The sequence below is a fragment of the Clytia hemisphaerica genome, unplaced genomic scaffold (assembly GCF_902728285.1).
Source record: "Clytia hemisphaerica strain Z4C2 unplaced genomic scaffold, Clytia hemisphaerica genome assembly, whole genome shotgun sequence".
Lineage (NCBI taxonomy): Eukaryota > Metazoa > Cnidaria > Hydrozoa > Leptothecata > Clytiidae > Clytia > Clytia hemisphaerica.
The window spans coordinates 17998-42979 of NW_027103788.1; the positions used below are offsets into that span (position 1 = coordinate 17998).

Here is a 24982-nt window from a genome sequence, read left to right on the forward strand (position 1 = left end):
TTTAGAGGAACAGACTGTCATTCACCTTGCGCGACCCAGGAGACCGATATTTCACTATCCATCTGAGTTTCTATCTATACAGGCCTTGTTTTATTAAGTGACTTTGCTTGGAGACTCGTGTCTACCTTGTGCGACCCAGGAGACCGATATTTCACCGTCTCTGAGAGTGTCTATCTATACAGGCCTTGTTTTATTAAGTGAGTTTTCTTGGAGACTTGTGTTACCTTGCGCGACCCAGGAGACCGATATTTCACCGTCTCTGAGAGTGTCTATCTATGCAGGCCTTAACTTATTAAGTGACTTTGCTTGGAGACTTGTGTTACCTTCCACGACCAAGGAGACCTATTTTGAATTGTTAGATTACAAGTGTAATAAGAGCGCATAGAAATAAAGCATATGCACGTCTGACGCTTCAGAAAAGTAAGACTTGAAAGTCAGTCAATTTTCGAAATTTACCACAGTGAAGACTTTGACGAATTGTTTAGATCCAACAATGCATACACGTCAGACGCTTCGGAGATGTTGGACGTGAAAGTCCATCACTTTCGAATTTGACGGTAGTGAAAACCCGACGATTTCAGGTCTACATACATTGCGAACTTGCCAGAAAAACCATCTCAGATGGAGATTTACTATTTTAGTGGAAATTTCAAGAAGGCTTCAGCCTACCTAGCCTACCCCTAAGACCGACCCTGCGCGTGCGCAGTCGACACTGTTAAACGGTGTATTGATTTGTCGCCGTAAAAATAGAAGTTTTCTAGATATCAAAGCTCAAAACCATGGCTCCGATATTCGATTATAATTCTTACAACCCACGGCTTTAAAGGCTTTCTATATCTTTTAATCCAGCATATAGATAACTATTGAATCAGAACGACATCGAGTTGCAGTAATACGATCTAACATCCTTCAACAAATCACTCAATAACACACAACAAAGAAGTCCAAGTCTATTACTCTCAAATACATAACGCCATCGTCATTTGGGATTGAATAACGAGTTTGAGAAAAATCCTTCATCAAATCATACATAAGATCCCTTGCAACTATCTCTTCTGTAGCTAACATTTATAAGCAAAGTTTTCCAAAATATGACATCCTCAGTTTATCATTACGAATCACAACCTCAGAGATTATCGGTTGAGACTTTGACATCACTGATCAAATTTTGATCAAAGTTCGCTTCTGTATCACACGCAGAAGTGATATCATTGTCACCCCATTTAGGATAACGTATCAAAGTAGCCAACACCCTGGAATGTCTATTCATCCGTAATGACACCAAAATTTAAATGAATTATGTCTAATTTGATTGCCAAGCATAATGAGGAAATCGATTCTTAACACTTGTCCAAGTAGTGTAATGACAAGGATTGAAGAACAATAGAGGGGTAATTATATTCTGCAGGGGGACAATAGGGAGCAATTACATTCTGCAAGCAATTAAGAAATGTGTAAAGAACAATAGATACATACTGCGATTACATTCTGCAGGCAATTACCTTCTACATAGAACAATATTTTGAATAACAATAAAGAGCAATTACCTTCTGCAAACAATACAGACAATAAATAATTATAACATTTTGTTATATTTACACGTTCATAGAATCAAATTTTACTTTCATAGAGTTAAAATTCTTAAAATTCAAATATATTGCATGAAAATAAATGTAAAGTTCTGATTTGGATTCCTCATGTCTTTCTTAAAATATATCTTGCATCAAACACATAAAACCAATATCGGCCAATAAATCCTGTTTAGAGGAAAATTGTTGTTTGAGTTCGTGAGTTTCCAACGAGAGTTGATTGAGTAGTTTAAAATCGATTCTGTGAAACAGTCTCCAAAACATCTCTTCTTCAGGTAAACCCTTTTATTAGTATGAATTGTAAACAGTTCGTGATTGAAAGAGCGTATAGATTGTTTTCTCATTGATCAAAGTATCCTTAAAGTTCTAAAAGTTTAGATCTTGATGTTATCCTTGACACCCTTGGCTCCACTCGTCCATTATTGGTTGATTATGTTCATTTAGGCCCTCAACAAAACTTAAAGAGCACATTTTAGCCTTAAGACTAACAAGTTCATCCAGATGTTTCCCTTCAAGCTTATCCTTAAACTTACCAATCACCTTCTTATTCTCATCTGATTGGTAGGGATGACCTGTCGGATATCCGCTGAAGTCGAAATGCTCCTTGTCACTCCAAAAATCTGCTTGGAGGTCCTCTGTTTGTATCCAATATGTCAAGGAGTATGTATCCGTAAATAACAGCTGTGATCGTTTACCAGGATACTTTCGTTTTATGTAGTCATAAGGGGAGTTGTACATGTATAGCCTACTTAGGTCGAGAACGCAGAACCCTGTATATATTGGACGGTTAAGAACCAACTTGCTGATGGTGTTTTCGACGCTGACTAGATTCTCGTTGATGATGTTGAATCTCTTGAATGAGGGTTTAACAGCGTGGGTCTTCAGTGTTGCGGGGTTGTTAACAAGCTCGATGCGTCTGCGCTTACGAAGGTTCTCCGTCGTTTTGCCAAAGCAGGAGTTCTTCACGAGTTTAAAAAACTCAACTTCGAATCTATCTCTTGCTTCAGCACGTCTTGCGGTATTGAAATCGATATAGGGGTTCAACCAGCGTTTCTGGTTGAAAGTCAGACTGCCTTTAAAACCATTCCTAGTTGGAATTTTGGACGCGTTGGCTGGTTAGTTGTAACCATTGTTATCTCCGTTAAACGGTTTCAGGGGCTGGCATCAGTCCAATATGAGCGTTCGTTACTTTTACTGGTTATTTACACTACATTTCCTTTCACGAGCATCCTTTCTTCCTGGTCGTAAAAACCCTTGACCACACCATTTGCATTGATGAGGTCTTTCATCAAGCTGCTGTGAATTCAGATGATACCAATATACTTAACAACAGCCATCCAATTCTTGTTATTTAGATTAATTTTCAGCTCTGAACCAACAGTGGATCCATTTCGGATATGTTTCGTTGAAGCTCCAAATGGACCGATAAGGTATTGAAATAAGTAAAGATATAAAGCTTAAAATTTGATAAAATAGTAATATTATATACCTTTTGTATCACTTAATATTTGGTGCCACGTCCCATTCTGTGTATTACTTTAATTACCCTTTTAGGCATTGTGTCGATTATACGGCCTATCTTGGTCTTCTCATATTCCAACGCATTGTCTTCCGCACTCTCTCTGTGAACTCATCCTTCGTTTCCCTTGTAATGTTCTGCTCCAACGCTTGCTTTTGCAAAACTTGGTTCATTTGATCGAAGAAGTTTTCAATTGGGTTTAGCTCAGGTGAACGGGGTGGTATACAGAAGACCAAAGCCTTAACCCTTTTGTAGGCTTGCATTGCTTTCTTCGACTTCTAACGTGGTCAATTGTCCATCAGAAACCGGCGGGTGATGGGGTTGGAGTTCTTTTGAAAAGCGGTGTCAAAGTGCTCATCGACAATGCTTGCCATTTTCTCGGCGGTGATGCTCCCATAATACGGTTGGCACAACACAACCCCTTTGCCTTGGCTTGTTGCTACCATAAAATTGACATTAACAACGCCTGCCCTACTGCATTTCCTCGTCAGACCATATTCAAGCCTTCATTCCTCTTCCTCCACTGGCATGCCCTCGGTGCACGTGCTTGGTCTTGGGGGTTAGTTGTAAATTGAAAATCTTTTGCGTCCAAGTAGAATGATATTCCACGCCGCTAAAAATCAAGCCCAAGCTTTTTCTTTTGTTTTGTTTTGCGAAACCTCAATTTTGACCTCAATTCCTTAAGTGTTAACAATCCCTTGTGATGGCCTTGAAAAAAGTAGCAGTAAATTTAACAAAACAAATCCTCTCACAAAAGCTGTGAAACGTTTGAGGGTTAAGTTGTCTGGAAACCAGATGTCCTTTTTTATGACAATACACCGTTTAACAGTTTCGCCATCTCCACCGGTAAAAATGCTCACTTTAGTACTGTGGAAGGTAAGAGAAATGTAAACATTGCCGTTTTTTTCTTTTCTTTAATGAGAATTTTTTAGATGTTTGAACATGATATTAATGACAATTTTATATATCTTTCCTGAAAATTTCACAAAAATTCATCTAAAGGAAAAGAAGTTATGGTTAAAAGGAGTTCTTTACCTACCATTTCTCTGCTGGGTTTTCTTATGAGAACTGGGTGTTTACCTACCATTTTTTACGGGGGAGAGTGAATTTTCCCGTGGTTGCCAAAATCAAAACAATGGCAAATTGTTCATACGCGTGCAGGGACGGATCCAGGAATTTTCATGGGATAGGCTTAATTTCAGTTCATGATTACCGATTTCCCCGATTTTTCTTAATTACCCCGATATTTTCCCCGATTTTCTTATTTAAAGAATTTTTATCTTGAATATATGAACGTTAAACGATTATTTGGAAATGATAATGACTAAGATTTTTTACAATAAATTACTAGTTTTAAATATGAAAGATACCTTAAGTGGATTAAATTTCGCGTGGATTAATTTTCGCGACTTTCGCGAATTTTGGCCATTTTCGCGAAATTTAGTCCTCGCGAAAAGTTTAAAATCAGGATTTTTGCAAAAACCCCTAGGAAAATGAAAGAAATTAGATAAAAAAGAGGCCGATTCGCGAAATTTTGTCCACGCGAAAATTTTAGATTCTCGATTCGCGAAAAAAAGTCCACGCGAAAATTAATCCACTTAAGGTACATGTTCTAGCATAGAAATTAAATGAATTCAAGAGTCTAAAATATTTCCAGACCCCATTCTTCGTCTATCTTTGTCAATGGAACGTAAAACTTTTCCAAAGAGTTGATTTCGGGAATCGTTTGAAACCCCCTTGAAAGTGACTGTACCACCCCTAGCGATTCATTCACTTTCGTTTATCACGGGAATTAACTACATCTGGTCTAAAAGAACGACAAATTACGCATGCGTGTTACAATGCAGGATCCTTTAGAGGAACAGACTGTCATTCACCTTGCGCGACCCAGGAGACCGATATTTCACTATCCATCTGAGTTTCTATCTATACAGGCCTTGTTTTATTAAGTGACTTTGCTTGGAGACTCGTGTCTACCTTGTGCGACCCAGGAGACCGATATTTCACCGTCTCTGAGAGTGTCTATCTATACAGGCCTTGTTTTATTAAGTGAGTTTTCTTGGAGACTTGTGTTACCTTGCGCGACCCAGGAGACCGATATTTCACCGTCTCTGAGAGTGTCTATCTATGCAGGCCTTAACTTATTAAGTGACTTTGCTTGGAGACTTGTGTTACCTTCCACGACCAAGGAGACCTATTTTGAATTGTTAGATTACAAGTGTAATAAGAGCGCATAGAAATAAAGCATATGCACGTCTGACGCTTCAGAAAAGTAAGACTTGAAAGTCAGTCAATTTTCGAAATTTACCACAGTGAAGACTTTGACGAATTGTTTAGATCCAACAATGCATACACGTCAGACGCTTCGGAGATGTTGGACGTGAAAGTCCATCACTTTCGAATTTGACGGTAGTGAAAACCCGACGATTTCAGGTCTACATACATTGCGAACTTGCCAGAAAAACCATCTCAGATGGAGATTTACTATTTTAGTGGAAATTTCAAGAAGGCTTCAGCCTACCTAGCCTACCCCTAAGACCGACCCTGCGCGTGCGCAGTCGACACTGTTAAACGGTGTATTGATTTGTCGCCGTAAAAATAGAAGTTTTCTAGATATCAAAGCTCAAAACCATGGCTCCGATATTCGATTATAATTCTTACAACCCACGGCTTTAAAGGCTTTCTATATCTTTTAATCCAGCATATAGATAACTATTGAATCAGAACGACATCGAGTTGCAGTAATACGATCTAACATCCTTCAACAAATCACTCAATAACACACAACAAAGAAGTCCAAGTCTATTACTCTCAAATACATAACGCCATCGTTATTTGGGATTGAATAACGAGTTTGAGAAAAATCCTTCATCAAATCATACATAAGATCCCTTGCAACTATCTCTTCTGTAGCTAACATTTATAAGCAAAGTTTTCCAAAATATGACATCCTCAGTTTATCATTACGAATCACAACCTCAGAGATTATCGGTTGAGACTTTGACATCACTGATCAAATTTTGATCAAAGTTCGCTTCTGTATCACACGCAGAAGTGATATCATTGTCACCCCATTTAGGATAACGTATCAAAGTAGCCAACACCCTGGAATGTCTATTCATCCGTAATGACACCAAAATTTAAATGAATTATGTCTAATTTGATTGCCAAGCATAATGAGGAAATCGATTCTTAACACTTGTCCAAGTAGTGTAATGACAAGGATTGAAGAACAATAGAGGGGTAATTATATTCTGCAGGGGGACAATAGGGAGCAATTACATTCTGCAAGCAATTAAGAAATGTGTAAAGAACAATAGATACATACTGCGATTACATTCTGCAGGCAATTACCTTCTACATAGAACAATATTTTGAATAACAATAAAGAGCAATTACCTTCTGCAAACAATACAGACAATAATATTATAACATTTTGTTATATTTACACGTTCAGAGAATCAAATTTTACTTTCATAGAGTTAAAATTCTTAAAATTCAAATATATTGCATGAAAATAAATGTAAAGTTTCTGATTTGGATTCCTCATGTCTTTCTTAAAATATATCTTGCATCAAACACATAAAACCAATATCGGCCAATAAATCCTGTTTAGAGGAAATTGTTGTTTGAGTTCGTGAGTTTCCAAACGAGAGTTGATTGAGTAGTTTAAAATCGATTCTGTGAAACAGTCTCCAAAACATCTCTCTTCAGGTAAACCCTTTTATTAGTATGAATTGTAAACAGTTCGTGATTGAAAGAGCGTATAGATGTTTCTCATTGATCAAAGTATCCTTAAGTTCTGAAAGTTTAGATCTTGATGTTATCCTTGACACGCTTGGGCTCCACTCGTCCATTATTGGTTGATTATGTTCATTTAGGCCCTCAACAAACTAAAGAGCACATTTTAGCCTTAAGACTAACAAGTTCATCCAGATGTTTCCCTTCATGCTTATCCTTAAACTTACCAATCACCTTCTTATTCTCATCTGATTGGTAGGGATGACCTGTCGGATATCCGCTGAAGTCGAAATGCTCCTTGTCACTCCAAAAATCTGCTTGGAGGTCCTCTGTTTGTATCCAATATGTCAAGGAGTATGTATCCGTAAATAACAGCTGTGATCGTTTACCAGGATACTTTCGTTTTATGTAGTCATAAGGGGAGTTGTACATGTATAGCCTACTTAGGTCGAGAACGCAGAACCCTGTATATATTGGACGGTTAAGAACCAACTTGCTGATGGTGTTTTCGACGCTGACTAGATTCTCGTTGATGATGTTGAATCTCTTGAATGAGGGTTTAACAGCGTGGGTCTTCAGTGTTGCGGGGTTGTTAACAAGCTCGATGCTTCTGCGCTTACGAAGGTTCTCCGTCGTTTTGCCAAAGCAGGAGTTCTTCACGAGTTTAAAAAACTCAACTTCGAATTTATCTCTTGCTTCAGCACGTCTTGCGGTATTGAAATCGATATAGGGCTTCAACCAGCGTTTCTGGTTGAAAGTCAGACTGCCTTTAAAACCATTCCTAGTGACAAATACAACTTGAGGTTTCTGTAATGGAGTGTATACCTTTTCTTGTCTGATAGGTTTGGTGTCAACTTCTTTACCGTAGAGAGTTTCACTTCGTCTAACGATTCAACTTTGAGAATCTTGGTTCGGATTTACTCGTGGTGGAGGTGATGGTGGATGGTGCGTACCATAACAATGTAACAGGTATCGATAGACTTCAGGACAGGCGATGCTCTTGTCAGGATTCCTTAATCCAAGAAATTCAGCAAGCTTTTCGACGCTAGATGACATGAATTGTAGCGAATCGATGAAATGCACTCCTTGGATGCTGAATGAGATAAACTTCTCCTCGTTAGACGGTATTGCACGAATTTTGCCATGATGGGGTTTAATTGCAGATAGAATCAATGGCGAGTCGTAGCCTTTCAGGTTATGGAACACAACAGGAATTCGAACTTTTTCAGGATTGATTGTGCGAGATTTAAATTACATATCGAATGAGCGGCGCCTGAAGAGTAACGAATGAGAGAGAGAATAAAAAACTTTATATAATACCTTTTTGTTTATAGAGAAAGATGAGAAAAAATTCTTGCTCGCTCGGAACTTTTATTTTGAAAAGAAAAAATAGATAGAAATTAAAATACCTCTGTGTGTTCCAGCAAGATCACAGTGATCAGAAACCTTCTTGTAGTTCTGGTAACGAGGATCATATGGGTTCCATACAAAAGGTTTTTTGCACAGATAACATACGGTGGCGTTTTCATATGCTATCTGCTCCTGAGCCGTTTTTACCTCGTGTTGTTTTCGAGTGTAAACGTCACGGATTTCCACAGCCTCCGATAAAACATACTCGATGAACCGTTTGGCTGCGTTAGGACCTCTATAAACATACACGGCGAATCCATCTGCTCGGTGTTTGCTTTGATTGACCGTCCATGGACTTTTTTTGGGCATTTCATCGTGTACTTCCTCGTGTTTTTCCAAAATGCACTCAAAGTCTGCGTACATAATGAATGGCAACTTCAGCATGAATTCGGTGTTGTTGAAGGACAATGTGTCATTGTCACCGGCAACAGGCAGCACAATCCTCTGTACTTCTTGTTTCTACATGAAAAATAAAACAGAAAAACAGGAATGAATTAAGAAGGTGAATTAAAATGGAAAAAAGTGAAAGTTAGAGAAAGATTCAAATATATTCAAATCATACTAAAGAGATAAAAATCATCATGAAATAAAACAAAAAACCCTTACCATACAGTGTACAATATGTTCATTCAAGTGGCCTTCTTAAACGAAACCGTGAAGACAATACGGACCGAAGTGATGTGCACGCTTGCATTTGCTCACTTGACTTCTGCAAAGTCACGACATGTTCTCAATTAACACATAATGTGCGTTTAGATTACAACTATATAATAGAAGGTTGACATGGTGTTCTTTAGGCGTTGGAGTGACTCGAATGGGGAAGAGGTCTTTCCCCTCATAACCAATAACGTTTACAGATATGTTCGGATTTTGCTCCTCGAAGCGTTTGATATCGCTCACTTTCACAGGGTATGATATTCCTGTCATGTCGATCTCATTCTCGTAAGGAGTGTAATTGGCCAAGCGATTGGCCAAGTTTGTTGTGCTCAACGGAACGAATTGTTATAAGGATACACCACAGGAAACACTTTTCATCGTTTTTATTTTGTATTTTGATGCATGCACGTCTACTTTTGATCTTCCTGGGGAGGTCAACGTACGAAGGGGCTTTCAATGGATTATAATCCACCTGTTGGAAATGATTAAATACATAGTCTGATCTGTTCCTTACGAATTCTTCTATTTTGGTGTTTCTATGATATATAGCTTTTTGAAGCTCCTCGTCAATGTCGATCGCGGGTAAGCAAAGGAACGCGTTGCTCCGATGAAGGAGAGGAGTGGGTGTCAGCAATGAAATATTTTTCGCTTCATGATATATGACGTATGCTGTAATGATGGCCTTTGCACCTTTCACAGAACGTTTGCGTATGAGTTCTGCAAAGCTCTCCCTCAATACCTCGAGTCGTAGCTCAGTATCTCCTGCCAAATCTTTACGATGAATCGTTGCATGCCTTTTAATCGCTGACTTGTAAAGGTATGCAGGACCAGCACCAGCACCGATTTGATTAACGTTCTCTAAAAAAACGAGATGAGAAAAAAAAAAGAGTAGAAAGATAAACAAGAGTGTGAATAATTTCTATTTGAAGGCCTTTAATTGATAGATAATTGATAGTAAAAACCATGATTGATAATGATGAAAGTAATGATCGGGATTAAGAATTAAGAGAGACTTCAATCTAATTTAACAAAGGGTAATATTCTCGATAAGAAAAACAGAAATACAGTAATTACCATTATTCTTCACGATAATCCCTTGATTCCCCCTTGATTGATTAATTCATCCATCACTTCCGCGCTTGGAGCTAGCGTATCGAAAAGTTCATCGTAATCAAACTCGTTGTCATCTAAGTTAAGGTCTTGTTCATCGTCGTTAAGCGTAACAAATGGACTGACTGAACCGAGATGCAGATGGCGGTGGCGGTGGTGGTGAAGGCGGCTGTATCGTGGGCATAAGTGCTAACGGAGTGTTTAGTTCATCGATAGAATTGAAATCCTCAAACGTGACGTTGAAAGGTAGTTCTTCTTGTCGAGAAAGGAAATTGAGATAGGTTTGAGGCTCTATGTTGCAAGAAGTGGTGGCATCTTGAGGAAAGAAGGACGAATCCATAGACATTGGCTGTTCTGCGGTTTGGAAATTGCGATAGCTTACATTGAACGGTGAGGTAAACGTTGCTGTCATTGCTGTAGTTGTTGGTGGGGATGAGCTCGACAGAAAGATTGATAAAGGTTCTACCTCCAAATTATCAGGTATCAAATCATCAACGTTAAACGAAACGTTTGGCGTGAAACGTGCGGGCACTGCGGCATCTCGAGGAAATCAATGAGGTGAATTTTGCGAGTCTGTAGTATTTTCCGTGTTTAAGTCTAAACAGAGCTTTACGCCGAAAATACATTCGAATTTTCAAATGTAAGCAGCGCTTTGAAAATCGAATGTTTTTGAGTGTTCACACGAGCGCGTAAATGTTTTCGAATGTTTTGAAACAATTTATTTTAGTAAGTACGTTCAATCTGGACAGTCTGGAAAATGTTGTTTGTCACTCGATCTTTCGAAATCATTGAAATCTTTTTTTCTGAGAGGGGAAGGACTCTGATATTTTCTTTTTCTAAATGTTGCATACCGGTATTATTTTCATTTAACAGAGTCAAAATGTATTTTCTTTCAAAGAATTATGATTTATAATCAGGAAACACTTCTTAGTAATTTTAACTGTACTTTGGATGCACAAGTTTATTGGAAGGGCATTATTTTTGCCCAGAGTTATAGCTTCAGTTTTCATTTTTATTCACTTCTTTGTTGTTTACAATTCTTTATTTTATTCTCCAAAAAGCTTTAGATTTTTTTTGGTGTTGTCAATGATGATGATGTTAGTGCAATTTAAGAACGAAGAAGATGGGAAGAAGAAAAAACCGAGCTTTCTATCTTCAGTTTTGAGATGTTTTTGAATTTGAAATGCGTGCTGGAGCTCAACTGCAATAAAACAAAGGTTAGTTAACTTTTATTAATTGTGGATTCTTGATATTATTCAAGTCGCAGATGACAAGAGCAAGAGAATTCTCTCACTGTCAACTGAAGAAGGAGTTGTGGTACCACCTCAAAGTTTGTCGAAATTCATGGAGAATCCAGCCTGACTCAGCTCATTATTATTTGCTGGCAAATGCTAAACCCCCTTCACTCTCCTCACTTTAGATATTTAATTTCCCTACATAAGAGCTAAGGCTCTTTCATTTTCTAATATCCCTGTTCTGGCAGAATGTAGATTAAAATGCTATGTTATGCTATTATGGTCTTTATAAAGAGAATGGAAGTAAAAGATGGGTATTTTATGTTAACCATCCCTGTCTCACTCAAAGTTTTATCTCTAAGGTTATGGATTGATGACACAAATCTTGATTTATATTAGATTTATTTTTATTCTTTCTTTTTCTTCAGGATGTAGAAAAAATGGATTTCAGATGGTTTTGGAGTCATTTTTTTCTGGATTTTTTATGTCTGAGCTACAGAAAGTTTAAAATATATTGTGCATTGTGTATCAAAAAGTCACCTTGTCTCGTTCTTCTAAATCTGATGTCTAGTCCTTCTAGTTTAGATACATCCCCGTCCTATGAATGAGCTATAAAATATTTCACACGAAGAATAAAATTCATTTCTTTCCTTTCAATTTTTGCAAGTTTCTTGATTTTTGAAGTTCATTTTGAGACATTTCGCCAGATTTCGCCTCATTTTCTTCCCCGCCTCCTTCTTAAAAAAAATTCACTTTTTTCTACGCCAATCAGATCTCACGTCTTTTTCCCGATCAGCCAATCACAATGGCTTGTAGAGGGCATTGCGTAATTTTTTGTCTGGTCTGTAATTTTGATGTTTTCTCGAATCCAATGAATTTTCTTTAGCAGAGTAATGGGGCCCACTAAACCTGCAAATGCAGCGATTGTATTAGCTATCAAAAGGCCATTTTAGATTTTCTTGAAAGCCAGATAAATTGCGGACCGAACCGTGGGTCGGGGCTATTTTTTCATGGTCCCTATCTCGAATAACAGGAGATCAAAGTCTGGACTTCGAAGATTCCTTTGACAAAATAACTTCCTGAAGAAAATATTTAAGCCATAAAATTAGCCCCGACCCTAGATCAGGTGCCCCTATGTGCAGGCCACCCTAAACAGTTGTTTTTGACCCTTAACTCTCGGCCGAGTCGTTGCTTTTTTTGATAAACAGCAATTTTGGGACCTTACTTCAGTGGTCGTTTACTCGCGGTTTTTGACAGTTTTAACAAAAGAGTTTGCCCTAAACTTCAGTTAAAAGGTTATATTTTCACAATAAATCAATTACACAATATTCTGAACTTGTTTATACGTTTAAGTTTGAGCTCAATACTCTTCATTATGAAAATCGCAAAATTTGATAAATTTTACAGACCAGAAAATTCACCTCATTGACACACTCGAGATTTCTATCAACGTTGGAAACGTCAGGTTGCGCAGAAGCTAGCCTGGGTTTCCAGACTCAAAATTTTAGAAAAAAAAAACTCTTGCCTCATCATATAAAGTTTCTAAAATTTTAGAGTCTGGTTCAACTAAAAAAGTTGGGTACAGTTTGTTTGATACTGCCTGTAAGTGAACCCTTGTCGACAGAATCTCAAAACTTTGGAAACCCAGGCAGACACACATAATTACTTACCATACAACCTCTTTTATACAAACTCAGAAGCCTTTCAAAACTACTTTAAACTACATCCAAAAGTCAGCCACATTCATAAAGGCTCCTTTCCATCAGCCATTTTGTTTACTAATGAACGTGTGTTTTCATTTTCATTTGTTTATCTTTTTTTGCAATCTCAGCTTTTTCCATAAATTATGCGCGCGCATCGAAAAATATCGAAAACCCCTCGAAAATTATGCTCAGTGACTGGGCGTGTACTGACCAATTAGAGACACTCGCATATGCAGGGACAGATATCCCTGCAGACGAGTTAGTTGGACCAGACCGTAAACCAGAGACAAGATTATAAAAAAACTAGACAGTGAAATAGTTTACGGTCTGGATATCTAGACTACGCAGCAGCCTAATCCTTTCGAAATTTCTTGAGTTGGATTTGATGTTCAAAACCACCGATTTCGACTATAAGAAAAGTTAGAATGCTTTCTTAGAGAAAAGATTCAGAGTACCCAAAATGCCCAAGAAAAAAGCAACTTCTATCATGGAAAAAGTAACAGAGTTGAGGGAGAAAAAAAATCAGTCAACTTACCTCCTGGACGTTGCGGGCACGCCGTTCTCTCGTGCTTAAGTCTATACCGCTCAGAGGAGAGAGTCTTGAAACAGTATCTGCAAACTCTACTCATTATGAGATTTGATTTTAAAAATTAACCATTTTCCATTAAGAAGAAAAAATCAAAAAGTAAATTTTATTAAAGCAATGAACTAAGAATTCTCCATAAAGTTTAATTTAGAATAGTTTCATGGTGATTTTGAGGGTTTATATACACCTAGAGAAACAAAGAGCTCAATTAATCTACCATATAACGATTATCTGTTATGAAGGAACATAGATTGATTCGGGTGGTGGATTTCCCTACAAAAAGAGTGCAAAAACAAATTACTCCATAATCACACCCGAATAGGAACATCTCTCAACTCATTTTATAGGGTGGGGTTTGATAACTGCTTTGAAACTCAATCTTTTTCAAAGACATCATCATAAATGCGACTTGGACCACGGACAGTGCCAGAAACAGCCTCTCTAATAATTTTCTTGGTAGATGTAGCTGTAGGGATGAAAGCTTTTTTGTTTTTCTTTGACAATCCATGAGGTTTAACAACAATAGGATGTGCATCGTTTTCATATCTGTATTGAAAGCCAAAATAAGAAGAAAAAAAATTTTNTTCATTTTTTTGAAAAGTGAATTTCAAGTTAATTCATTTTTTAGTTTTCTAGATCATTTATCTTTACTGATCTTTTACTGGAAGAAGAAACCTTTAAAGGAAAGAAACGAAGACTATCGTCATTAATCACACAATGAATTATTTTTCTTTTTTGCGCTCCTTCAAAAAGAGCAATTAATCGTTAATCACACTCTTCAATGCCTCGCCAATGTTTACAAAATTGACTTTAATTTTGAGATGCAGTCATGACTTAAAGACTTTCTTATAAGAAAAATATTATCTATACATATTATTGTTCATTATTTGCGTCTGGAATGAATAAGCGCCAAATAGCTATAAATATGGATTTTTGTCATAGAAAGTGACGTAAATCGATTATTTGTTTATCGTATGTCGAGAAAGAAATTTTGCTGCCTTTTTTCTGTATAATTGAATGTAAGTTCACAATGTGTAACTACTAAACGAAAACCTTGCTTTTTTTTCGAGTCAATTCTTTTAAAGTCAATTCTTTCAGAGCTGAGACTCTTGCCATGTTCTTATTAAAATTTTGATCTGTTCTCCCAAGCTTAAAAGGAATAGAATATCTGTTTAGATATTTCTTTATGGGTAAACTACCTTGAAATAAATGAATAAAATTTCCCTTGCTTTTTGTGATTAATATCTGTTTTCCCCCAAAAAGTTCAATCTGTTTCCAGTGCAATATCATCTTTTTGGAAACAGATATTTTTCCCAATTTATTACAGTATGTTATGTCATTTCCTAGAAATATTGATATGTTTCTCTCTGATGACGTCATCAGCTGGAGCGGGGAAATAGATAGTTTTAAGGAAAAGTCTTTCCTAGAAAATCGGATCTGTTTCCCCATTTTTCAAAAAAAGCTCTCTCCTATAAAAGGGAAACAGATATTTCGGGGGAAATGGGTCGTTGGCTGCTTCTGACGTAAATCTACAGTACATCTTAGGTCTGAGGTTAATAAAGGCAGAACGAAATTTCCCCATCTATTTCGAAAGTTGTACAGAAGTGACGTCAAAAAATCGAATGTTAAATGTTTTACAAACATTCGAAAAGTTGCAAAGTAGAAAAAACGTCACACTGCGTAAAAAAGCTAACTTTTAAAGCCATTGACCTTTTACATAGTTATGATGTATGTTGATTCAGCAGATTGAAATAAATAGAATCTTTTGTAATGAATAAAGAAAAATCTGGAGCAAGATTTTTTTCTTCCTTTTATTTACAAAATTGAAAGGACTCTTTTATTAAAATTTTGCTGACATCAGGTTCAGACGAGTCGGGTGTATATAACACCGTATAATTCCTTTAAAGTCAGTCTAAAGAACACAGTAAAAAATATTTCAAATCAAATTTTATATCCATAGCATTGAAATTTTTCTTTCCGAAAATGTCACTAATTTATCAACAAAAAATATTATTCAATTTTTCATTATAACGATCATACAAAAGAAAAACAGGTTGTCGACTAAAAAAGTAGCTCGACAATATTGTTTGATTAATGACTTTCAGTCAGAACGAGGAATGCATTCAGTTCATTATTTGAAAAAAAGTCTTAAAATCTACCTGAAAAGAAAAATTAACCCAAACTCAATTTATAGGACATCCCTAAATCCCTAATCGTGCCAAAATACTGTATGCAGAACAATCATCAAACAGCAAAAATAATTTATAATAAAATTTGTGACTAGAAATGAAAATGTTGTTGTTTATGGTTTGTAGCTGATAAAATCAACATTTTGACCACACTGGCAGGAAAGTTAAAATTGGAGAAACATCTTAACCAAATTTCGAATCTCCGTATCGAATACGATCACTCCAGGTCCACTTCAAAATGAACAACGTTTCTGTAAATGTAAAACTTTTCCTCACGACAAGATCTTTTTAGGAGATCCAAAAATTAAAAACATGTACATTTCGAGTTGGCAATACAGCTTCATGAATCAATATTGTTTCATTATATGGGGTCCAACGTTTGAAAAAGATTTTGAAAGCAAGATATAACGAATCCGGGTACTCAATTCCGTGTCTGTGTCTGAACTTTAAGTTGCTTAGATTGATTCGATCTTTTAATCAAGTTCACTATTATACACTACTCTTTTGTATGACCACTCCCTCCTTCTTTCTCCTTGCTTTTTTCTCTTTCTTTGCATCTGTACATTTTTCTGCTTTCTATTGTTTAAGTCTAAAAACAAAAGTAATGCAAACTTAAAATAGAAAATCAGTGATGGAGACAAGATGTTTCATTACAGTAGCCATATATAAATGTAATTCATTTGAGCTCAGGACATTGCTATTTCTTCAATTTTCTCAGAAAACCTGCAAAAAAGAATTAAGAACAAAGGGAATCGGGAAAATCAAAAAGAAATGTTCAGGTTCGGTGCAATTAAAATGTCTAAAGAGTGGTCTTACTTTTGTTTTGTTCCTCGATATTATCAAAAAATCTTAGTGACTCTGAATGGAAGATACGTTGTTTTTTCAAAAGAAATGCACCTCTAAACAAACAATGATAACTTTCCCTTTCTGACTTTCCCTCCAAATTTTAGCTAAATTTAGTCAACGATTCAGTCTACCAGCAGACATCTACATCTATAGGCTATAGAACATCCCATTTATATGAAAGGTGTGAATTCAATTTAAGTTTTTCTAAAGCAAAACCCCTTCACCAACATAAAAGACCACCCAGCACACAACAACCAATCTCCTTTAAAAACGTCAAATTCCTTTGTTATTTTTGTTTCTCATCCTTTAGGAGAAAAATTCCCATTCGCCACTTTCTTTTTGTTTTGGTCAAATATTTTCTACCGCTAACGTTTGATATTCGAAATCCTGACCAGAAGATTGAATATAATGACGGAAATTCGAAATTTAAAAGACTAAGTGCATTCAAGCGCTTTGGAGCAGTCTGTAAATTATTCTGCAAAAGCTACTCCTTTTCTTCCGGTCTGTGAAATTGCTGTAATAGAAGAAAGTTATTCTTAAAAATGAATTTACAGAATGAGTTTTAACAGGGGGTAAACGTTTTTTACTTTTGCATGATGAAAAGTATTTTGAATATGCAATTGATGGAAAGCCAGTTAAGTTCTGCTCCTATGATTGATTTGAATTTTTTTCATGAATATTTCTGGCTGAAAAAGGTGAAAAAGGCAAATTTCTGGTGCATTTTTGTATACCGCACCCCCTGAAAAGACTGTATGCAAAAGTCAGGAACGGAGTGGATGGGGAATTCCCTAATCTTTTCATTAGAACAAAATATTTCATGAGAAGATTTGGCGTTGATTTTGTTATGCAAAACTCAAAAACACCATTTTTTAACAGCTACGATCATGGACTTTAATGTTTGAGAAAAACACTGGAAAATGCTCTGGAAAAACCATGGAACGCCCCCCCCCCAGTGGCAATGTTTAGTATGTTTAGTGCGTTTAGTGCGAACGACCTTCCCACCAACTTTTTCAATGCACTTCACCATTGCCAATGGGGGAATGGGGGAGGGGTTCAATTTTCGTCCATGATTGTAGACACAAAATGTGTCATCACAAGCGATTTGGATAACATAGTTTTGGATCGGTCCGATAAAATGATCGGTGCAGACCGACCCGGACCGGCCCGGACCGGTGCCGACCGTTCTCGAGTGATACATTTATTTTCGCCGATCTTGTTTGTTTTGATAAGTCGATAGCTTGAATCTATCGTTCCCGTCCGGTCCGGACCGTCCCGGACCGTACAGAACGGGCCTTGGTCATAACTCTCGGCTGCCGGCAAAACTTTTGCACGTTTAAAAAAGGTAAACAGTACAACAGTCTGGAAGGTGATGTTCTCATTCCTGATAAATTGGTGCCTTGTTGTTGTCTATTGGATTATTTTGACACCAATTGTTTGGAACAAATACTTATTTGATACTGACATAATTTAACTTGCTCCAAAGTGATGAGTGTATATGTAGAATAAGAAGGCAACAAAAACAAGATATTGATGGATTTCCTAAGCTGCATGCAAAAGCAAGATGATTTGTCTATAATTATATATATATCAAAAATCTTTTAACAAAGTCTATAGCTACTGTTTCTCTAAAACATAGATGAATTAAAGTTCTGAAAAGCTGAGTTATTGTCCCAATTGTCCCAATTTTTTTTGACTTTTTACTTTTGTGTTGCAAGTTTTTTCATGCAAGGATATTGAAAACTTCTTTTGTTCCCGTAAAAGAATAAAGGGTGCAAGAAAGTTTTGGTGATATAAAAGGCATGCAGGCGATATAAAAAGGCTGTGTTATGTTCTCTTCTCGCTCAGAAATTTCATATGCGGGCAGGTAGGGGCAAACAGAAAAAAATCTGGAAATTTTATCTCTTTGGGCGGCAATCGAAAATATGTTCCGTTTGTGTCAAAAATTTTCTTAAAATTGAGTTGTCGTTTGGTTGGTAGTAAATTTAGTCAGGTTTTTGGAAAATGGTTTCAAAGTATATATAGTTTTTAAAATATTTATTCTTCGCTCTCGTTTGATGAAAAATTCCAACAATTTTTTGACTTCTCCGACTAGGAATTTTTGTCTACAACTACAAAGTTAGTTGGTTGGCTGACACGAACAGAACATATTTTCGATGGTTGCCTTATTTCATTTGCGTTCAATATTTTGAAGTTATATATATTATACTAAACCAAGCTTGGTTATTTGACCTGATTTTTCACATAAAAACAACAAAAAAAGAAATCCAATCATATTGCAACTAGAAAATACAATCAAAGAAAATATTTAACTTTGGTTGAATAAAAAATTGTTTTGAAATAACAAATAGATATTTGATTGAAAAAAATTAGTCACAGTATGATAATATTGAAGGAACTAAAGTTGAGATTTGTTCCATCAACCGGAGCTACTTGTGATATTCCAGTCAAACACGGAATTCATAGGAAATTTGTTTTCAGAAAAGGAGAACCATAGTTGGTAGTCTCATGTTTGACTGGAGGATCCCAAGTAGCCCCTGTTGACAATACTGTAAATACTTATCAAATTGATGAGTATGTCATAATTTATTTCAACGTGCACCACAAAAATAATGATTTAATTTGCTTATTGTAGAGAAAAGACGGTACCGTATTTCCTCCAAAAAATTTTTCAAAATAAGCGCCACCCTCTTTTTAAGTTCTTTCTCTAATAATAGCGTTGCACCTAGAATCCAATGCAAAGCGGCGCTTAGAAAATCAAAAAAATAAAGCTGCGCTTATTAAAACATAAATTTATTATTATTATCAATTTATTTTCAGTTGGTAACAACGATAGGACCTAGTGTCCTAAATAGTTACAGCCGTGACCGTTTACTAATAAATTCCAACTTTCATAAAAATAGCTATTTACCACAATTTACATAATGGACAAGTACAAAAATTATCTGGAAGCATTTTTAGCTTCCCCTAAAAATATTAAATGTTGCAGAGCTTTTCACATCCTTCGGGAGACGATCCCAGATTAAAGAGCCGACAAAACTCAAAGATTGCAAACCGAACTTGACAGTGTTTGCTGGAGGTAGCATAAGCTGTTCTCCTCTTCTTAGATTGAAGCCAGAAGTTTTAATGGTAAAAAGTTTTGCTAGAAATAAGGGATTTTGTGTTTTTCAAAGTTTTATAGATTTCTTCAAGGATTTTAAGAATGAATTTGATGTGAAAAGATGCTGTTTTAGATATAGTTAATAATTGAGATAAACTAGAGTCATTATCTTGATGAACTACAGCCAATGCTCTACGTTGAATTTTCTGAATTTGCTTATTGTTGTGTTTTACAAAATTCATCCAGATTAGTGGACAATAGTTAAAGTTTGAGAATATATAGGCGTGGCATAAAGCCTTCGCCGTTTTCAGAGAAAGAAAGGGGCGGATGCGTCTAAGTGCGCTGATTTTGTTTCCCGCATTTTGGCATTTCAATTCAACGTGAGAGCTAAAGCGTAGTTTTGTCATCAATAAATATACCTAATAGTTTAACCTGATTTTTGACTTTGACTTTGATATTACCTATAGTAAAAATATGTATAGGTTCGAATCTACCGAGAAACATAACTTGAAACTTGCCAGGGTTAGCAACAAGCCCATTGATCTTAAACCAGTGTAAAATATCTTGAATCTCGATATTAAGTTTCAAAATAACTTCAGCAAGGGTTTGTGCGATTGCAAAGAGGGTGTTGTCATCGGCAAAGTTACAAAGTTCAACCTCGCGGGTAGAGAGTAAAAGATCGTTTAAAAATATGTTAAAAGAATTGGGCCTAAAATGGATCCCTGAGGAACACCCATACTAAGAGATAAAAAACTACTTAAACTATTTCCAATTTTAACTCTATGTTGGCGATTTGTCAAATAATCATATAAAAATAATAGACTATTATGGTTTACACCATATGCTGCTAGCTTTGCGATAAGTAAATCAGGGGGTAGACAATCATAAGCTTTAGATAAATCCATGAGTACAGTACCCACAATATTTGAATCGTCAAGTGCCCTTTGCCAGAGATGTAATAATCGCAATATAGCATGCTGTGTACTGTGCCCTTTTCTGAAGCCACACAGTAACTCTGAGAAGCAGTTTTCTAGAAAAGGATTTAACTGTTGGGCAATGATTTTTTCAAATACTTTGGATACTGTAGGAAGTATGCTAATAGGTCTGTAGTTTTTAACACTCGTTGGATCGCCTTCTTTGAAGACTGGGGTTATTGTGGCCCGCTTTAAGCGTTCAGGAAAAAGTGCTTGGTTAAGACAAGAGTTAAAGCAGTTCTTGAGTACAAAAGAACAGATATTAGCAGACTTTTGGAGGAGTTTTGAGCTTACTTCCCCAGATGTAGATTTATTTACAATTTAATGACATAATCAATTCATGGACAGTTTCAGTGTCAGTATTTGTAAATTCAAAGGAATTATCACCAAAAATGTTTCTGATTTTTATGATACTAGGATGATCTAAATATCTTGCAATAGCATTGAGCACCGGGTCACCAATGACCTGCTCAGTGTATTGCGGCCATTCGTAAATATCCAGTGTCTTGGTTATGCCATTAAAGTAATTATTGAAAGTTGAGCAGTAGTAATATCACTATTTACAATTTCATCTTTATCAACTAAGATAATCTTTTCCGAAACGGTATGCTTATCTGAAAAAAAGGGTTTGCATATTTCCAAAAGTTTTGTCCAGAATTTCCGGATTTGAGGCAACCGTTTTTGAAATAGTTTTTCTTAATTTTCGATTCAAGCTACAAACATAGTTTCGCTGTTTATGATAGGCACGCATATCTGAAAAACTGTTGGATCGATGATGATGTTACGAAGTCTGGACCTTTCCATGATGGCTTTTCGAAGGGTCCTGTTTATGTGGGGTTTTCATTCCCACGAATTATCCTTGTTTTTCGAGGTGCATGCCTATCTAAAACATCTACGAATTTGTTCTCAAAATCATCAATTTCATTGATATTTGATGATGTCATTTGTAAAGATAGATCTGTCAAAAAATTATTTTCGACAAAATCATTATAGCATCGATAATTTGCTTTACGCGGTGGTAATCTAGTATATCTACTTTTGAGCTGGGTGTATATTAAGTGGTGAAAATCACTAAGACCGGTGTCCCAGGTACCTGTCTTCTGCAACCCATATTTTTGGTTCGAAAGTATTAAATCAATGCGACTTCCTTCAACTTTTTTGAAGCAAGTATTTGTTTTAATGTGACAATATAATGAATTTTCTTCCAGAAAGTTATTTAAGTTATTTAAAGACTTATATCATATGGTTTGTGATTCTCCTTGAATTTTGATTGAGATGAAATAAATAAAAAGCTTCTCGTTAAACAAAACGCATTCAATTTTTCTACTGAACCCAGAATTTAAAATCAAAAAACAAAAGTTTGCAATTTCGATATAAGCCGCAGCGCTTATTTGAGGAAATACGGTAATGGACTTTTGCTTTTTTTAAATCACTGAACATTAACAATTATTTTTTTCATTTTCAGAATGACTAATAGAAAGAATACTAAGAAACTAATTAATAATGATCTGGATCCGGTGCAGTTATGTTTTTCGTTTCTTCCGTGCAAAATTCTCTTATATCTGTGTAAAGATATTCCTTCCGTTGTCTTGAAAATCCTTTCGGTTCCACAACAGATGGCAAATCATGAGAGACTTTACGAAAATCCTCAACAATACATATTTTGGTCGGTAAATCATCAAATGTTTTTGAACAATACACAAAACCAGGTTCATCAGACGACATTCGAAAGTGATGGTACTCAAGGAGATTTTCGATTGGTTTAAACTTTTTCTGTATGAAATGTTCCGTCCAATCATATGTGGGGACATGAATCTTTTGATCGTGTGTCCCAACAAGCACGGAAATGTTGCACTTGGTGCTGTCACAAACTTTGGCAACATCATACAGTGATGATACATGTGTTTTGCGGAAACTCTTTTTGAAGGCACCAAAGCATCTAATAATGAAAAGTAAATTACTGTAGATACTGGCCTGGTAGATTTGAAGGGAATTAAATGATCTTAGAAATACCTTAAATTCAGAATTATAATTTTTCATATACCTTAAAGGAAGAAATTTTGGCGGATTTGGCCGAAATCTGCCAAATTAAGTTCCGCTAAAATTTCTTTTTTCCTCCATCCGCCAAATTTAATTTTTTCAATGTTTTTGAATTTTTTTCTGTTTTTACGCCATATTTAAGGTTAAATTTTTCAGCAACCACCAAATTAAATTCCCGCCAAATTTAGTTTTTTCGTCCATCCACCAAATTAAATTCTCGCCAAAATTTCTTCCTTTAAGGTATACCATTTTATATTGTAGTAATTAAGGCCAACATTAAGAAAATTACCACATTTGCAAAATTAAACCTTGAAAACTTCTTCCCATAAAATAATTAACTGTTAACTGCTTTGAGGCCAATGCTGTAAAAGTTTAGTATTTTAGTATGATAGATTATTATCAGGGTTTAAACTTTTCATTCTGTATTATAAATTTATTTATTTATTCTGTATTTTTATTGTTATAAAACAGAAAGCGCAAAAATTAGTTCCTACTAAAATTTGTACCCTCAAGTTAATAAAGATAAGTCTAGTAAAATAACCTACCTTATTGGTAGAAATTCTGGTGGATACTAAATTTATTGGTTTTGGCAGTTAAGCCAAATTTAGCACCCACCAAAAATTCTACCAATAAGGTATTTACCTGTCGCAGCTGAATTTAGTGTGACCAGCAATCATGAATGAATATTCAATTTTTTGATGGAAGCCATTGATTATTCTCCACATCAGATAATGCAGGAAAGCATTATTCTTATTCTGGCCTAAGTTTGAAAAAAGTGAAAAACAATTATATAACTGGTTTGCTTAATAATCTGATATAAATGATAATTTAATTCTTAATATTTATGTTTATTTTCAATTGTCATAAATTTTTGAAATTATTGGAAAAGTTGTTTTAAAAGTAGCAATTTTCTCGTTTAAGATAAAAATATGGGCTGTTCCAGGAAATGCTTTTGACCCCTTTATAATTAAGCCTGATAAATTTTACATTCACAAAATACATAATCGTGTACATGATTTTCTTTTTATAAGCATAACATACTTATAAGCATACTGAGACCCAGATTTTAATCCTTTAAAGCAATAGATCTATTGTTTAAGAAATATTTTTTTCAATATATAATGAGGCCAAATAAGCTTATAAGCGTTATGCTTATAAAAAAACATGTATTGATACCTGAACAGTTATCAGCGTGTAAATGAGAATCAGTTTCTCCAAGATTGAAATTTTCAAGAAAATGGTGAACGTAGCTGATGGTGGTATTCGCTCCTTTTCCGGTAGAATTGATTTCATCGATCAGGTAGCTGTACTGCATATTGACTCCATCATTACAAATACCAAAAATGCTGCACTTTCGAGGCGTTTTAAAAAAGATTGGGCCCGGTTGAAGTGGGTTATACGGGTAGTGGACTTGTTGAGCGAAGTCCCAACTAAAATGAGCCATACCCTTAAATGAGCACTTAGGCTTTGGCGAAAAGAGGTCGAACTTCTCCGAACTAACAATAAGCTCCTTTGCATTTTCTTTGGCCTTATCACATTGGGCTCGGTAATAGCGCTGCTCTTCGGTAGCCCGGACGATGTGTTTTTTATGTTCTTCCAAGACTTGGTCATAATCGTCATCTTCGTCCTCGAAATTTTTGGCCCGCGCGCGAATTAGTTTTGTATTTCCCTCTTGGCAAACCCAACATAAATCGCTCATCGTTTTTGCGATCACGATGTGGGGCAATCTGGCTCTCCAAAATTCCGAAAATGTACTTAGACCCATAATGGGTAGATCGACAATATCACTAGCCTCCCGATACTTTTCATAAATTGTTTTCCGGGTTTCGTGCGACGGTAGCAGTTGTAGCCTGGCCTCTTCGTCACGATAATGCGGTACTCTGCCCGGTAGTAACAGAGCATTCTGCTCAGCAAAGTTGACGAGAAAGGTTTCCGCATGTTGTCGTGTTTCGATTGGAAGAGAATTATGTGGTGATTTTCTCTTATTTCCATGTTCACGAGGAACAAGGCCGTTCGTTTGGAAATGTTTACACAAAGTAGCATAGAGCTTTAGTGACAAAGCGAAACAAAATAAAAACGTAGTGCGACAAACACGTTGACCATACAAAAAAAAGTTTGATTTATCACCATTATTTGGTTTATTAGCCATAAGAAAACCCATTACGAGCATGTCTCTCTCTTTATTGTCCAACTCAAAAACGTCATCTCGAAACTTAGAAACTTGGTCCTTGGTGAATAATTGAAAGCGATTTTTCAGGTCCAATTTTACAACCACAACCATCTCTA

At 36.0% G+C, this 24982-nt stretch overlaps 1 protein-coding gene across 1 annotated transcript; it reads right to left on the reverse strand.

Annotated features, from left to right (window-relative positions):
- Positions 1–21911: 21911 nt before the first annotated feature.
- On the reverse strand, positions 21912–24977 carry LOC136806231 (uncharacterized). The gene is made up of 3 exons (XM_067062790.1): positions 23873–24977; positions 23339–23456; positions 21912–22595 (listed from the first exon to the last, which is right to left on the reverse strand). Exons 1-3 carry the CDS (start codon positions 24975–24977, stop codon positions 22154–22156), a joined length of 1665 nt encoding a protein of 554 aa, XP_066918891.1. The 3' UTR covers positions 21912–22153.
- Between the last annotated feature and the right edge of the window lie 5 nt (positions 24978–24982).

Coding starts and splice junctions, on each gene's coding strand:
- LOC136806231 (XM_067062790.1), bottom strand. CDS start 24,977: ATGGTTGTGGTTGTAAAATTGGACCTGAAAAATCGCTTTCAATTATTC. Junction 23,457..23,872: donor ACACGCTGATAACTGTTCAG/GTATCAATACAT, acceptor TTTCAAACTTAG/GCCAGAATAAGAATAATGCT. Junction 22,596..23,338: donor ACTAAATTCAGCTGCGACAG/GTAAATACCTTA, acceptor TTTCATTATTAG/ATGCTTTGGTGCCTTCAAAA.